At 36.6% G+C, this 17,628-nt stretch overlaps 1 protein-coding gene across 1 annotated transcript in view; it reads right to left on the reverse strand.

Annotated features, from left to right (window-relative positions):
* Window positions 1–1,669: 1,669 nt before the first annotated feature.
* The window catches only part of nsl1 (non-specific lethal 1), a 95,406-nt gene continuing 79,447 nt past the window's right edge, over window positions 1,670–17,628 (reverse strand). Inside the window, exons 6-9 of the mRNA XM_089236557.1 lie at window positions 17,481–17,603; window positions 15,241–15,376; window positions 15,036–15,087; window positions 1,670–3,074 (exon numbers count right to left, since the gene is read on the reverse strand). Coding sequence (XP_089092683.1) covers window positions 2,379–3,074; window positions 15,036–15,087; window positions 15,241–15,376; window positions 17,481–17,603 — 1,007 coding nt within the window. The 3' untranslated portion in view covers window positions 1,670–2,378. The remainder of the gene's footprint in view (window positions 3,075–15,035; window positions 15,088–15,240; window positions 15,377–17,480; window positions 17,604–17,628) is intronic.

Raw genomic sequence — 17,628 nt, forward strand, 5'->3', positions numbered from 1 at the left:
TTTCTAAGAGTAGTGATGAGCATCTGATAACACCACCATCGTTGATTGCATGCACTGACCAAAAAGGCCTGGAGAAAGTAATTTTTTACTACAAGTGGCGAGATCTAAAAATTAGTCGTCCACCGAAACTAATGAAAAGGGGAATTGTTTTCAGTCGCAATGTCAAGTTTTTTTTTTTGTACATTATTAACTTTACTAGAACTACCTAGAAGATTTTTAGGAGTGCTAAAATATTTCATTCAACGTCACAGAACATGGATTTTCAAATTTAATATGCGACATTACATAAACATTTTTACAACTAAAATGTCTCCAAGTGTTTTATTCCCAGATCCTAAGGTCCTACTTCAGCCCATTACCTGTTTAAAATTGCTTATTTCATGGGAAATATAACGTGGGTCCAGGTAATTTAACCCAAATTTCAATAATTTATTAAATATATATAAAACACTAGCAATAATACCTGGTGCTGCTCGGGTTTTCTTCAATGAGGCTTTTGGAATCATGTGATATCTCCCTCTTTCTTTGAGTAACATAAAAATCGTATCTAAGTTAACCAATATCGAGACTTCCTGCGTGACTCATGAAAGAAACAAATCTAGATTTAAAGAAACGTAGAAATGAATATACTTTTTTTTCCTTTCTTAAGGGGCGCTAAGTATTTTGATCTCTCCTGAAGTTATCCATCTGCCTGTTTCAGCTTCCATAATTAAACATTTTAAGCTGTAGAATTTTTTTAATGTACTTTACGGGCCCATAATTAATTCCAAAACATCCTCAACTATATGAATTCATGCAGTTGAATATTAAAAGACAATACAGACATCAATTTTCATGCTCGAGAAGATATAAATAAAAAGTTGAAATCAATGTTATTGCATGAATATCCAACTCAAAAGTATAGGACTGACTAATTACTTAACATTTAATCTCCTGGGCTTCGTGTATCTCTCAATATTTCAAAAATTGAGAATTCAATACAATTTTTAAAATTATTGATGCTGCGGAAAACCCCACTAAATTTCAGCATTTCTAGTCAAAATCGGCAATTTTAACACAGATTTCTATGGGATCATCCTTTGCCTTACCCTCAAAGTGATGCTGACGATGGTGTCTATTCAAAAAGCTCTCATTACTGGGAAGATTGAAAAAGTGACAAACCATTATAAAGGCATAAACTATAATACATATACTGGCAGCATTAAAGAAGTGACAAACAGTTGCAAAGGCATATCTGAAATGCATTGCTAGGGAACCACGGTAACCAAAGCAAACGTTCCGAAAGTGATTGTTGAGGCCCAAAAACCATTGTTGCCCGACAGTTTTTTGTCTATTTCGGGCATTTGTCCAGCTCTGACAAAATTTTAAAGTAGTCTATCGTTCCATTCCTAAGTCCGGTTCCATTTGGTATATATGCAAAATTTGGCGATGATCGATCTAAAATTGTAGATTTGTATAGAGAACATGCCCACGCACACTCAGACAGAAAATCAATTTTATATATAGATATATATAAAATTGATTTTCTGTGTGTTCTCTAAAAAGCCCAGAGAAATAATTCATATTATTTCCTATCTCCATAAAAAAGGCAGCAAGGGCGGGCAGCACACAGAAATTGTCTAGATGATCGGTTAAGAGATGAGACATTAAAGAACACTACTGCAACTAATGATCTTTATGTATCGTTTTCTTTCTTTATTTTTTTCTTTGTATTTTGAGAACTATACACTAACATAAAAGTGAAATGCACTATCGTAACAGTAGGAAAACTGATTCTATATACATAATAATACAATGTTCAATTTTTTTTAAATCAACGAATGATGAAATGAAGTATTACAATTATCTTACACTTTGGCTAATTAGCTAGTTATAGTAAGCAGTGTGCATACCCATCTTTATGTTACCTGGTGCAAATTCTGAAATAATCGTACATAATAATAAAAAAAATGCTATGCACCATTAATACATCGCAACTGCTCTAGTCAGCTAATGACTAATGAAATTACCATGCACTTCTCAAACAAATGATAATGTACAATCGATATGATCGGGTATGAAATTAACATAAAGGGGGATGTTAAGCATGAAGCTTTTCACTGCATTACCATAACCACCACTCAAAAAAGAAAGGGTTATCTACAGTGATGATGATGTGAGATACTGTTGGGCAACTGCGAGGCCCAAACACCGGCTCAGTATATGCATACATGATATATACATATATATATATATTTAACTGGCTTAATACAAGCTTGAATTATTTTCATTTTGTTCCCCCCCCCCCCAAAATAATAATGAACTCCTCACATTTGAGTTCGTAATTAAGATACACTAATTTTTCTTTTTTTGGTCTCTCCCTAAGAGGTTGATTTTGTTTATCTTTTTGCTAATTTCAGCACGAGTGTTCTGTTTGGTTCGTTCTGTCTTTGAACCACAGTCCATTCTGGATCAGCAGTTTCATCGTCCTCATCTTCAAATGCGGAGCTTGTGCTGCTAGAAGTATCCACAGAACCTGGACTACTCGGCTCATTAATGCAGGTTTCATTGATTTGTTCAACCGCATTTATAGCAGCTTCATTTTCTGTGACCATATCTTCATATTCTTTGTCAGTAAGTGGAAAAGTGCGACGTTCAAATGGTTGATGTTCAAAGGCTTCCTCAAATGGCGTGGAACTGTCTTCTGATTTATCCCGTTTGAGGGCAGGGTTCCACGAAATAGTTCTTTTTCTTTCACTCGATGCTGCAGATGTATGTGAACCACAAGGTTGAGAATCATCAGACATTGTATGCAGAGATAGTGGAGTTGCGGGTGGTGACGTAACTGGAGACGAAGGAACTCCAGAGATGAGAGAATTAGAGTCTCCAAACATGATATCTTGATGGTAAAAGGACAGATGATCCGGAGTGTTTGCACCACTACTATCAGCTCGTGAGTCATAGAAACGTCTGCGCCCTCTCCGAATACCACCCAGGCCCAATTTGGTGGAGATACGCAAGTTGTGCTTTCGTTCTTCTACTTCAGACTTCTCGTGTCTTATGGCTATCGCTTCATCAGAAAAATCCTCAAATTCCTAAATGGAAGAAATACATTAAATTTTTTTAGTATGGATATGAATGGGGAAGATATCCCAACACTAATAAATACTAAAATTAATATCACCAATATTAGTTTGAATTTTATACTGCAGCAATAAAAAGTTGAAAAAAAGAGAGTCCCATCTTGTTTCAGGCACGAACAGTGCGAGACATAATATAATATTAAAGCAGCATTTTTCAACCTTTCTTATCTCGCGTGGCATTTTTAAAAAACACAATTTTGATTATTTAATTACTAACTCAGACAAAGAAATCTATTGCTAATGTAATAAAAAGGTAATTGACATTCTTGAAATAAAACTTAAAAAACTGTTATAAAATATTGTTTTGACATCTTTAAAAATAATTCAGTCATTTTCCTTTGAAATTTAACCAGTTGAACAACACTAAACTCCTCCCAGTTCTAAAGGAGAAAATGCAGCATCAACAAAAACACAAGTTATGACAAAGATATTTGTTGGACAAAATATATACGATGCAAGGTGTAAACAGTAGCACAGTTCTAAAACCCAGCCAGAAGAAAAATTAAAAATCAAACTTTTTCCCCACCTTTAACATCACACACGATGAGGTAATGGCAGATGTCTGTGGAATGCTATTCCATGCAGATATATATGTATAGGATTTTTAGTTAAAGTTAATACAATACAATACAAATACAACGCCACAACAGGCAAATTGCCCAACGAGGTGGCTGACTTAAGAACATCATGGATCCCCGAGCCCCTACCTACTACTGCTACACCACACATGCACCCACCCCCGCGGAATCCCCCAACGAATAGGTACATGCGGGAATGTGCGTGTACGTGTAGTGCAACCTGACGTAAAGTTTGTTTCTGTGTAATGCTTGTTATGTGTAGTGCTGTCATCTGCCCCCAGTTTTACTAACTATGAGTGAAGTGTTATGGTTGAATGATTTACCGTTGTAGGACTGTTGCTCTCTGTGGCGAGACTTTTTAACGGGGAGATCGGCTCGCATTTGCGCCTTGAAGTTGGGAACCACAGTGAAGTTGGGAACCACAGTTTTTGTTATCGGTAGATGGTGCTGCCGCACGCAGGGGAATAATTAGTATTGTAAAGATTAATTTTGGCAACAGTGAGTTTGCCGGGAGAAGTTAGCAGGAAAGGCTGCATTTTTTGTTGGATCTGTGTGTGATTGTCTTGTATGTTTTGTGCGCGTAATAAAGTCGGAGAGCTCGACGCCTATCATTTCCTGAGAGACAAGCAGTGAATAAGCAGGTCCATGAATGGCTGGAAGAAGGAATTATCAGGCCAAGTTCTTCTGACTATGCCAGCCCAGTGGTATTAGTAAAGAAAAAGGACAACACAACTAGGTTGTGTGTCGATTATAAAAAATTGAACAGGAAGCTCGTCAAAGACAGGTTTCCTCTGCCGTTGATAGAAGATGTTTTAGATAAGTTGCAGGGTGCAAAATTGTACACCACACTAGATCTTAAAAACATGTTTTTCCACGTAGATGTTGATGAAGACTGCAGAAAGTACACTTCCTTTGTGGTCCCCGATGGGCAGTTTGAGTTTAATAAGGTCCCATTTGGGTTAAGCACCAGCCCAAGTGTCTTTCAGCGGTATGTTTTCAGCATCTTCAGGGACCTCACGAACAAAGGTGTTATTATTTATATGGACAACTTGATCATCCCCTCGGCTGATGAAAGGGATGGCTTGGATAAGTTAGAAACTGTTCTAAGAGTGGCGTCAAAATATGGCCTCGAGATCAAATTAAAAAAAATGTCTATTTTTGAAACGACAGGTAGAGTTCCTTGGCCATATCGTAGAAAATGGGTCGATACGCCTGTCTCCGGAAAAGACTAGCAGTGAAAATATTTCCTGTCCCAACGAGCATGAAGCAAACACAAGTTTTTTAGGACTTGCAGGATATTTCAGAAAGTTTATCCCAGGATATGCCAAGATCGCCAAACCACTAAGTGATTTGTTGAGAAAAGACCATATATTTGATTTTGGTCCCGAACAAGAAGAAGCATTAAAGAAGCTCAAAACATTACTAACCGAAAGTCCAGTGCTAAGTATTTTTCAACAAGGGCGGAGAATAGAGATTCATACAGACGCCAGCAAACATGGTTACGGTGCAGTATTACTACAAGAAGCTGATGACGGAAGCTTACATCCAGTTTACTACATGTCGTAAAAAACAAGCCCCGCTGAGAAGTACAGTACCTATGAGTTAGAAGTACTCGCAATTATTGAAGCCTTGAAGAAGTTCTGAGTATATCTGTTGGGTACTAGATTCAAAATTGTCACGGACTGTTCAGCATTTCAGAAGACCATGGACAAGAAAGATCTTGTTACAAGAATCGCTAGATGGGCTTTTCTTCTGGAAGAATTTGACTATGAAATCACTCATAGATCCGGTCAGAGGATGCAGCATGTCGACGCCTTAAGTAGACACCCAGTCATGATAGTTGGGAATGACACCTTGACGCTGAAACTGAAGAATGCCCAATTATAAGATGAACAGATTTGTGCCCTTAGAACACTGCTTACTGACAGTGAATCTGAAGAATACTTTGTAAGGAACAACATTGTCTACAAGTTTATGAACGGTCGTGAACTCATTGTGGTTCCAAAAGACATGCAGATGGAGCTGATAAAATTAGCTCATGAAAAAGGTCACTTTTCCACATCTACGACGGAAGAGGTTCTCAAGCAAGAGTTCCATATTCCTAACGTGAGCAAGCTGACAGAAAGAGTTATTCTCAGTTGTGTTCCATGCATATTGGCAAACAAAAAATGTGGGAAAAAGGAAGGGTTTATGAACCCAATCCCAAAAGCAGATGTACCACTACGAACTTATCACGTTGATTTCATAGGTCCCTTACCTTCAACAAATAAGAATTACCAGCATATACTAACTGTTGTAGATGTGTTCATGAAATTCACCTGGTTATATCCGGTTAAGTCTATGTCAGCAGAGGACGCCTTAGAGAAGTTGAAGCTTCAGCAGAAGAGTTTTGGGAGTCCATACCAGATTATAACTGACAGAGGCTCAGCATTCGCTTCGAAAGCTTTCAGTGATTATTGTGCTTAAGAGGGCATCATGCATTTGCAGATTGCCATAGGTGTTCCTCATGGGAACGGACAGGTCGAAAGAATCCACCATACTCTAATACCAGTCCTAACCCAGTTGACTCTCGCGATGCAACAAAGTGGTTCAAGCACGTTGATAAGTTGCAGAGGGTCTTGAACAGCACGACTAGTCGAAGTATGAAATACACGCCATTTGAACTTTTAACTGGTGTGAAAATGAGAAATAAAGAAGACATTGTACTAAGAGATCTCCTGATGGAAGAGGCTGTAGATGAATTCCACGATCAAAGAAATGTCATTAGAGAAGAATATCCACAAGATTCAGTCTGAAAATAGGCGTACTTACAACAAAAAGAGAAAAAAGGCACCCAAATACCAAGTTGGTGACCTGGTGGCTATACAAAGGACTCAGTTCGGCCCCGGACTGAAGTTGAGACCCAAATTTTTTGGTCCATATGAAGTGACAAAAGTGAATGCTAAGGATAGATATGAGGTCAAGAAAGTCGGAGATCATTCAGGTCCTATCACCACTACTACCGCAGCTGATCTCATGAAACGTTATTACAAATGTATATGAATATTGTGTTTTGAATTTTTTATGCTGATACAAATTTTATGTTCCAAATTTTTTATGCCGATACAAATTTTATGTTCCAAATTGTACATGCTTATACGAATATTGTGTTCATTTAAAATGTCACTGAGGTCAGTGAGCCGCAGGATGGCCGAGCCATCGGATTTTTAGTTATAATTCTTTTTGTTATCGGTAGATGGCACTGCGGCACGCAGGGGAATAATCATTATTGTAAAGATTAGTTTTGGCAACAGTGAGTTTGCCGGGAGAAGTCGGCGGGAAAGGCAGTGTTTTTTTGTTGTATCTCTGTGTTATCATCTTGTATGTTTTGTACGCGTAATAAATGTTTAGAAAATGGAGGCTGTGTTTTTTTCTCTGTGAAGAGCACACACACACACATATCAATCACAGCTGCCAACTTTCAAGAATGTGAGAATTAGGGGTTTTCGCCCAGGTTCAGATTTCATAAAAAAAAATATGGTAAGAGATTTTTGAAACATTGCAGGAATGTTAAACTTAAACTTGTAGGAATTTTCCTCCTTTACAAAAATGTGATATCATGCAAGCCATTGCTGATTAGTGCCAAGTCAGCAATCATCAATAACGAGTAAGTTAAATTACAGTACCTTTCATTACTACTTTCAAATCAAATCTTGCCAACAAAAAAAAATCATCAGGCTCAAAACAAGACATGGTCACAGCTGCAACTAGGGAGAAACAGGTGAGTCTGATGCTCTGGATTAGAGGGAGCATCAAAGTAACCCGGCAATACAGCTCCCTCTATATTATAAGGGGCACCAAAATGCTTTTCTGTTCCAGTTGACAACGTATCTAGTTGCGCTCCTGCATATGGTTGAAGACGGATGTCAAAAAAGCAGAATTGATGATTGCTGTTTAGTGAATTTTGTCTTACACTTAGTGTCTTCCACTTATAATCGATGCATCCAGTTCCCCCACCTCGTCGTTTCACAACAAGATTAACTAGAGTGCTCATCCTATTGTCTGGTCCTTTTTTTAAAGCACAAACTTCCCACATGACGAATTGAACAACAACAGTATGATATCCATAACTTGGTGCGGTATCCTTGTATTTGGTGACACGTTCCTTATAATGCACAAAGGGTGGAGAAAATTTTCGATTAATGTTTCATTTGTATCTTTAATGTTTTATTTGTATAATGTTCGAATGTCAAAAGAAACAGTTGTGATAGCATCAAAGTCATGTGAACAATTTTTCTTTTCCTCTTGCTTAGATTTCATCAAAAATAACAATTTTTTTAATAAACGAGTTACAATTTGTAAATCAGTTAGGGTATGGCCCTGCAAGGGTGGGGGAAGTGAAAAAATATCTTGAGAATGCCCTAAGAGGGAAAAAAAAAAAGAAGAATGCAAAAGATGAAAAAAAAAAAAATGTCATCGACATCCGGGCTCTGGCAATAAGTATATGGTGCTTAACCTCCACTGACAAGATTCCTGAAAAATTTTCCATCATGAAAATTAATTAGAATTCCTTAAGCCAGAGCGGTGTCTCCCCCCCCCCAGATCCTACAGCACGGGCCCAAGACTGGAATTTGTGGTGGGGCCCTGGGTTTACTCCAGATTGACATTTGGAGGAGGAGCAAAAATTTTTAGTTAGCACCCTTTAAAAAGGAAATTTAAATTCAATTTTTTTTTTAAATTTACAGAAATCGGTTGAAATAACATATAAAAAAGTTTTTTATATATTTTAATTTTTTTACAGAAATATAATTTTTTTAAATTTTTGGTCAGCTTTTTTTTTGGGGGAGGGGGAGCATGTGCTCCCTATGCCAGATTTTTCACGAGCTCCCTGTATAGTGAATTCATATTCAGAAATAATAAAAATAGATTTTAAAAAAAATTGCTCCCGGGGGCCCCTGAGTGGAGTCCAGTCAGCTATATCCTTATGCAGGCCAAGGCCAGAACACTGAGGAAAAAAAAAAAAAAAATCATAACTGGAGGAGCTACGACTATGAATTAGCCATAAGAGCTGAAAATTTACTTTTGATGGACACATCTGACAAATTGTCAAAATCTCGCCAACATTGTGCCAAACATATTGATAGAGAGAAATAATTTGTGATAATTTCCCTGCTCAATTTAACCGTAACTGCAAGTGATAATGTGGGAACACTACGCTGTTTTGGTGCACAAGAGGGTGTCGGTTGGCGCACAAGAGGGTGTTTGGCGAGATAGAATGAGACCTTCAGGAAGAAGCCGTAACACAGAGACAGAGTGACAAGAAACAGCAACGAGTGCGGACCCCTCTGCCTGGTGGCGGTAAGTTAACTACTGACTCTTCCCTCTTTCCCTACTTGCCACCTCGCGTAATTAAATGATTATGTAAATTTTAAGAAGTGTTATGAATGCTGGAATAAAAGAGATGGCAAATGAAACTGGAGTTAAGTACTTTATTTTAATCGTACTTTTGTCTAATTTTAATTGATACAACCGGCCTGTGATGTCATAGGCTAAAATAACGTTTTTGAGAAGTTTGAAAAAATTGGGTATCAATTTAATGTTTTCATTTAATCAGTACATAAAATTAATAATTTATATGAATAGTAATTATGATTTCTTCAAACCTCACCCATCGCATGACAAAAAGAATTAGAAAAAAATATTTTTTATTTTGAAGAAAAAATATACAGTAAAACCTCTTTAAGTTGTCACCCTAATAAGTCGTCATTTTTCTCCAGGCCCTTCCACGTCTCATAGACAACAATGTTATTAAACCCTCGTTTACTCATCACTAATTTCGGTTAACTCGTCACTATGAAAAAATTTGAGAAAGTGGAACAGACTATTTTCATGGCTCCCATTAAAAAAAATAGCTTGTTAATAGCATTGCCATATGCAGACGTGCCAACTTTTGAAATCCAGAAATTAAAAAAATTTTGAAATTTTTTTTTTTTAAAATCAATTAAGAAAAAGTTACACCCCCCCCCCAAGGCAGGTTCTGCATTGCCCCTAAGCAGAATATAATTCCATGTCAGTCTTTCCGTGCAGAATAGAGAAATCACATCTACATTCCTTTCGTGAATGCTATCAGTGATTCTATCTTGGGTATATGAACTCTTAAAAGTTTTATATTTTAGCTTTATTATAGCTTAAAGTTTTATATTTTATTTCTGAACACATTTAATCGGAAGAAACAATTAAAAAAAGACTCAAATTACAAAGCTGCAGACGAAAAAAACGGCTTTTTTCGTCGAAACTAACTTTTCCTCGGGTAAGGTTGATAACAACTGGTTCCATGTTTTCAAAGAACTAACTTTGATGTTTTGACAGGAAGGTTAGCAGAAGTTTTCAAAAACTGGTTGGAATCAGTAGGGGTGATAAGTCAATGGGAAGAATTTAGTACGAAGCTGTCCTCTGTTTTGCATGACGTCACACCCTTTGTTCAAAAAAAGCGTGTTGGTACATCACACCCTCTATGGTTCACGGATAGCGTGTGTAACCTTTATCTTCAAAAGAAAAGAGCATTCAGAGAGTATAAAAGTGGACGAGGTGACCTATCATTGTTTACTGATAAAAGAAGACTGTTGAAGAAAGCGATAAGGGATAGTAAAAAGGAAGTTGAATCTAGGTTGGCAGATAACATTGACTCTGACCCAAAATCATTTTTTTGATATGTCAATAATGGATGTAAGGGGACAGTTGGCCCCCCCCCCTCTCGATAGGAGGCTCTAGGTTAGAGAGCAATAAAGGCATGTGTAGTGCTTTCAATAACTTTTTCACATCGGTTTTTAATGGAGATAATGATATTCGATTTACGGGTGTTGCATGGAGTAATAAAACCCTCAACGATATTCAAGTAGAAGACGTGGAGGTTCTAAATCTTCTAAGAAAAGTATGCGCAAGCAAAGCACCAGGACCAGATGATATCTATGGCAGGGTCCTCAGGGAATGTGCTATTGAATTGTTGGGGCCAGTTGCACAGATATACAGGAGTAGTGCTGCTGAGGGTATCGTCCCAAGGGATTGGAAATTTGCTAATGTTGTTTCGATATTTAACAAGGGTAGTAGAGAAGCTGTGTCCAATTATCGTCCAGTGAGTTTGACGAGTTCCCTCTCGAAAAATTTGGAAATTATCATCAAAAGGCAGTTTGTGAAGTGGATAGATGAGAATAATGTATTGTCGGATAATCAGCATGGCTTCAGGAAGGAGAAGTCATGTGTAACTAACCTCATTTGCTTCTATGATCATGTGACGAAGGTTTTGGATAAGGGCAAAAATCTGGATGTTGTTTACCTTGATTTCCAGAAGGCGTTCGAGCGTGCCCAACATGGTAAACTCTTGAAGCGTTTACACGAGATTGTAATTGAGGGCAACTTGCTGAATGGAATAAAATCGTGGTTAAGAAATAGGTCACAACGAGTTATGGTGAACGGGGAATTCTCTGGTTGGACAGACGTCACAAGTGGAGTTCCTCAAGGAAGTGTCCTTGGCCCCATACTTTTTTTTTCACTTTTTATTGATAAACTCGATCAGGGTATCGATGGGATTACTAGAAAATTTGCAGATGGTAATGGAAGGTAATGGGGGTAATCGGAATCAAAACGATAGGGAGTTGCTCCAGACCAACTTAAACAGGATTGCAGCATGGGCAAATGGATTGAGCATGACGTTTAGCATTGATGAGTGCATGGTTGCTCATTTTGGTTTGAACAACCCACGGTTCTCTTACGAGTTGAATGGTGTGACTATCCCGGATGCAACTAGGGTCACAGATTTGGGAATTCTCATTGACGAGCGACTTAGGTTTTCTGAACATTGTTCAGCGGTGGTCAAAAAACGAATAGAATGCTTGGTCTCATTTTCAAAAAGGTCTCTTTGCGTTTTCCTAAAGTCATTCTCCCACTTTTTCGAGGCTTAGTTCGTCCTGGACTGGAGTATGCTGTAAGGTTTTGGAGACCATACCTACAGAGGGACATAGACTTGGTTGAAGGAGTGCAGAGAAGAGCTACACGTGTCCTTATTGGCACACAGGGCTTGAGTTATGAAGAAAGACTTCATTTTTTAAATATGTTTACATTGGATAAACGCAGGTGTCGACTGTTCACTGGATACGATCGAAGTGTTCACTGGGATGGACCACACCGTCAATCGACTGCTTTTACAAGGGGGCACCAGTATTGATTGGTAAGGGACAATGCAAGGTTATGGTGTCGCAGGGAATTTTTCTCTAATAGGGTTGTCAATAAATGGAATAGCTTACTCCCAGAGGTAGTAAATTGTAACACAATTGACACGTTTAAAAAGAAATACGATAAACATGTTGGGGTAAATCGAGAAGCTAACCATTCTTAGAATACGACAACCATAAGTATTCTTTATAGGCATTGTATAATATTTTATCATGTGTATATATAGTTTAAAATTTTTGTTACGTGCATTTTTAATTGGGTTGCTATATTTTTGAAATATATGACATCCATATTTTTATGGGCATCTTTTTCTCAGCCACCTCGTTGAGCATTTGGCTGCTGTGGCATTGTATTATCATTTGTAAATTTTTTTTTATAATTTTTCAATTTTTTTATACTTGGAAAGAAATTGTTGCAAAATGGGAGAGAATTTCGGAAGAATTAACACGATGTTTGGCAATTCAACATTCATTATCTGGTGAGATTGGCGATCTGACACTGGTTATTTGGTGATATTGATGATTTAACGCTCTTTATTCTGCAACAATGGCGATTTAACGCTCTTTATTCTGCAACAATGGCGATTTAACGCTCGTTATTCTGCAAAGTCTCTAAATTAACATTCCTAATTCGGTGGACATGCGCTTTTTACTCCCGGAATGAAATGTTTATTCATGAAACATCAGGATTTAACACAATGACGATCAACTACAGTAATTTCTGCTGCTTCCAGTGGCGACGTTTTTTTTTTAAAATGGAAACTGACTCGCATTTGCACTTTGAAGCTGAAAAACATCTTCAGTTCCACGATCACGGACAATATTGGGATTTCGCGATGGAAAGCCAGATAGTTTAAATAAGGTGATAGTTTAAGTATAGTGGAATAAAACACGCTTTTTTCAGAAAGAATCGTTTGGTGGCTAGCAGGAACAAAAATTTTTTGTTCTTTCTGAAATTCTGGGCATACTGAAGCAAAATTTGCTATTTGGCGCAGAAAAGTACGAAAATACGCCCTGCCAGTGGTGTAGATGGTAGCATGCTTGCCCGGTATGCAAGAGGGCCTGAGTTCGAGTCCCGGCGGAGACGTGATGACTTTTCTTTCTGAGTTCAACTCAGCATAATATCCAGAAAATAACTGTTTCCTTGATAAATTAGTAATTAAAAAATTTTCCCACAGGGCTCCGCCATATATATTTTTTTACTAAATAGGGCTCAGCGAGTCAAAAAAGGTTGAGAACCGCTGGTTTAAAGTATATATATTTTTTAAAATTACCAAATGAACAGAAAAAATTGAATGCAGAGACAATGAAATAGAATTCAAGTTTCTAATATATGTATACAAATACGAAATTAGATTCAAAGTCCAGAAAATAAAATTTGAATGTCTGCATTATTATTAATATTACATATACAGTTGATACGCTTATAACGTCCCCACAATGTTTTCTCGATTATTAAGAGTAATTATTTTCATGTCCCCCACATCCTGGAGCAGGGCCCCTAGACTGGGATCTGGCTGGCCCTTCTATAGTGCATTTATAGTTTGAAAAAAATTATAGTAATTGTCCTGGGACTTGGAGACTTGTCAGGCCCGCCCTTGTGGGGGCATGGGTGGGGATACGGGAAAGCATTGCCCCACCAACGTCAAAGGTGGAGTCGACTGATCTAATGTATATATGAATTGACATCATCGTGCCCCCCCCCCAAGACTTCCAAGTCTATCTCCGCCTATGTGTGGGGGGGGGGGGGGGGCATGGTCCCAATCATTCTCAATAAGATTTTCTGTTTAAAGCGTTTTCCCATGATAGTTTATGAAAAATGTTATAGGCGGATCCACTGTTTATATATGTATTTGGTAATTGAACATCCTCGATATTAATTTTGAATTGCCCAAAAACGATATGCATTTCAGAGTTCATGAAACTATGAAGTACCCAAGAAAGAAACCAAAGAAAAAAAAGGAATTCAAATTCTGCAAAAGAAATTACCAAAAAAATATCGAAGTCTGTGAAATTGTACAGTCGAATCCCGTTATAACAAACTCCAAGATACCGGAGAAATCACTTCGTTACAACGAAATTTCGTTATGAAGTAATTCCAGGTTTTCGCATTGCTCCTACGTAAGCTTAGCTAGGGGATGAGAAAAGTGTTCATTAAAACAAGATTTTTGCTATAACGGTATTTGTTAAAACGGAATTCGACTGCATTAGAATTGTCAAAAATATTGAAAAAATAATAATTTTCAGTCCGCAAAACAGACTTTGAATAACCAAGAGAAAGAAGGAAAAAACGAAATAAATTCAGAGAGTGTGAATAAAATTCGAATTTTTGAAAAATACCCCACAAAAAATCGAAGTCCACGAAATAAACATTAAAGAAAAGTGAAGGAAAAAAGTCTGAAAACACTAATCACGCATGCGTTAACATGCCTGTTATTTTTTAACAACCCAAATAGCAGTGGCTACATTTTCACAAAAAAACCGGCTGCTAACCGGTCTGTGAAGCGCATAGAATACTGTTTTCCAAATAACCATCGTTTTAGCAGGCGCTTGCATGTTAACAGCCGTCTGTGAATACGGCCAATAGGGTTATATCTATGTAATAATTACAGGACCTTTCTTAGGACAAAATTTACATATTCCTTATACTTTACAGATTTCTTGATTCAGAAGTTCCGATGTTAAAGCTTGTTATTTGGTAATTGTCATGCTCTGGTGTCTGCCTCGACCGTAACCATGTTAATGGTTCAGGGATGTTTGATTTATAAATTAGAGACCAAGGACCAAACAAATTTTGAAATTTATGCCAGTGAGCACTTTCCATGTTGGTAGTCATCTAAAGGTCAGGAAAAGTGGTTAAAAAGTAGTTTCTTTCCGGGGAGAAATTGCTAGGCTCTTAAAAAAATTTAGCCGGAATCTAATTTTTTTTTTGATTTGCTAAGCTCTAATTATTCCAGATGATGCTTGAACCCTTAAACATATTTATCTTTTTCCAGATAATTTAATAATGTAATTATTAAATTATCTGGAAATTTGGATTTGCAGACATTAGCTCTCTAATAAATTTTGTAGGATAAACAATGAGAATCAAAGCAATTTAAAACTAAAGAGAACAAAAAAAATCTTACCACTTGTTCTCCCTCTGTTTCTTTCTCGTCATTTGCATCATAAAACCTCCATCTATAATAATTGAACAGAAATTAAATATATGTTTCACAAGTTGATGGCATCACCATCAATGCAACAGCATAAAAATATGTCCATAATGCATAATGGCAATGCTATTGACTCATACTCATTATTAAACGTGACAAAATTGAAATAAGCATTTACCCTGGAGTTACAATTTCTTTGTACTGTAACTGCTGGAAAGAAGTCTTCATATTACAAGCAATCACCACATTATCAATATCAAAATGATGTTCATCCCTTCGTCTTTTAATGATATCATTGAGAAAACCTTCTTTTCCTGAAAAATAAGATACAAAAGATGAATACAGCAAAAAAAAAAGTCAATATATATTCCATGAACTGAAAAAAAATATCAGTGAGAGCTTATTGTTAAGAAGCAGAACCATCATTTCTTGCATTCTAACGAGGGATTTTAATGAATTTTAAAGAACATTTCTATTCCAGGATAATGTCTAATGCGACATCAACAATAGTATAAAATTCTCAGAGAAAACAGAAGGCAATTAAAACTTTTAAAATTTAGCTTTATATATTAGAGTTTTTTAGTTCTTGACACTTATCCTCAAACCTAGAGGTTGTCAATCTTTTTTAGTCTCGCGAGCACTGCCTGGACCCACCATACAAAAGAGCAGACTGGGTCAAATTGACCCAAACTTTGAAAAAACAGTGTTTCATAGCAAAAACAGGATATTTATTTTTGGTTTCTGGGTTTCTCCCTACTCTTAATCAATGTTGTTTAATTGTGTATTCATAATAGAAAATTATATTTGTTTATGAATATAAAATGGGCTTCAAAATTAGCTAAAAAATGATGTAATTCAGTAAAAATAAGATTTAGTATACATTATTTACTATATTCAGTCCAAAAAGATTTTTCAGTAACCCCATAATATGACAAAGATGTAAAATAAGCGTGTCAAATTGAGCATGAAAAAAGTCTATAATATGATTCTGTCAAATAAGTATTGATTTCTTACTGATAGTGGAATTTATGATGAGCAGTTGAGTAATTTTTTTTTTCATTATTCTTGCACATTCATCACATGTTGCAAAAATTAACAGTTTTGTTTCCACATCCTTACATTACCTGACATATCAGACTTGTTTATTTTTTATTTATTACTACTATTATTTTGATCACTCACGAACAGATACATGATCAAGAGCGTACGAACGTTTCCTTTTGCGCAAGGGCAACACGTATGATGAACGCAGCTCTCCAATAAGATTTTAGAGGAACTGCTTTCAAAAAATAGTTCTGGCCTTTTGTACTGCTCTATACAAAATACAGGAATATTTTTATAGTGAGATCCAGGATGTTATAGAAAACGTCTATGGTGCCGAATATTTTCTGGGCATTTGATTGCTACAACTACAATTGTTACACTTTGTTGAATTGTAGTGTGAAATAGTTTCTGTGTGTGTGTCTCCCCAAAAGCTTTTGGCTTTTTGGCGTGTTGAGTAAAATGTATATCGTTCTTCCCTTGATAAAATTGTCATTGTTGCATCATTGCTCCATACAACTGTAGTTTCACTATCTTTATTGTGAGAGATAATATTACTCTTTGATTTCGTCTCATCGTCTCTACTAAGCTAGTATTTCTTGGCTTTTAGTATTTGAGCCATTTCTGCCCTTGTTCTCAAATGGCTTGATCAGTTGCATCACTATGTGCTCTGAAAGAGAGATTCGTTGGACGCTGATATTACCCAAGGTTTCGAAATCCGTGCAAAACATTTGGTGCAAGCCAAATGTTTACTCTTTTTCTGTGACATCGTTTGCCTACAGAAATTTCAACTACACGTTTTTTCTAGACACAAGCTTTTTCTCTCCCAAAATCTTCATTGATTCCCATCAGAATTCCAGGTATTCAAGTTTACAAAGGAAAAAAATATTTAGCTCTACTTTTGTGCCATTACCCCATTGAAAAAAAGTAATCTGCTCTGACAATGAATTGGCCTTGACCTTGAAAGACCTTTATCCTTCACTATCTTCATTTACAAAAAATTTTAGAAAGGTTAACCACTTCCAAGAAAATTCTACACCTCCTTTTTCCTATAGAATAGTACATTGGGTCAAAATGACCCAAACAGCGGTTCTAGGTCTAAGTGCTTATAGCTCTGAAACACAAAATGTGAAGATAAAATTTTCGTGAATTAATATTCATATAATATCATGAAAAGTCACGAAATTTTTTTAACATCTGCGTGTACGTTTTTGAGATAAATGAAAATGAAGTTTGATTTGGGTCAAATTGACTCAAAACAAAATTTGACAAAAAACCACTCAGCGGTTCTAGTGTTAAAAAAAACCCCCATAGAATCCTCGTCAACAAATGAAATGTATAATCACTATATTGATAAAGCCTTAAATTCCTGCATACCGGAAAACGAATTCAAAAGAAAGCCATCTTCAAATGCTGATGGGGAATGGACTGGAGATTCCTGTCTTGAGCTGCAGTTTGAAGCCACTGACCAAGACTTGAAATTTTTGCTCTTCAAACCTCCTGTAAAAAGAGATGAATGAAATAA

This window comes from Pholcus phalangioides, unplaced genomic scaffold (genome assembly GCF_987345545.1).
Source record: "Pholcus phalangioides strain wild (caught in Gottingen) unplaced genomic scaffold, Ppha-v1.0 ptg000009l_1, whole genome shotgun sequence".
NCBI lineage: Eukaryota > Metazoa > Arthropoda > Arachnida > Araneae > Pholcidae > Pholcus > Pholcus phalangioides.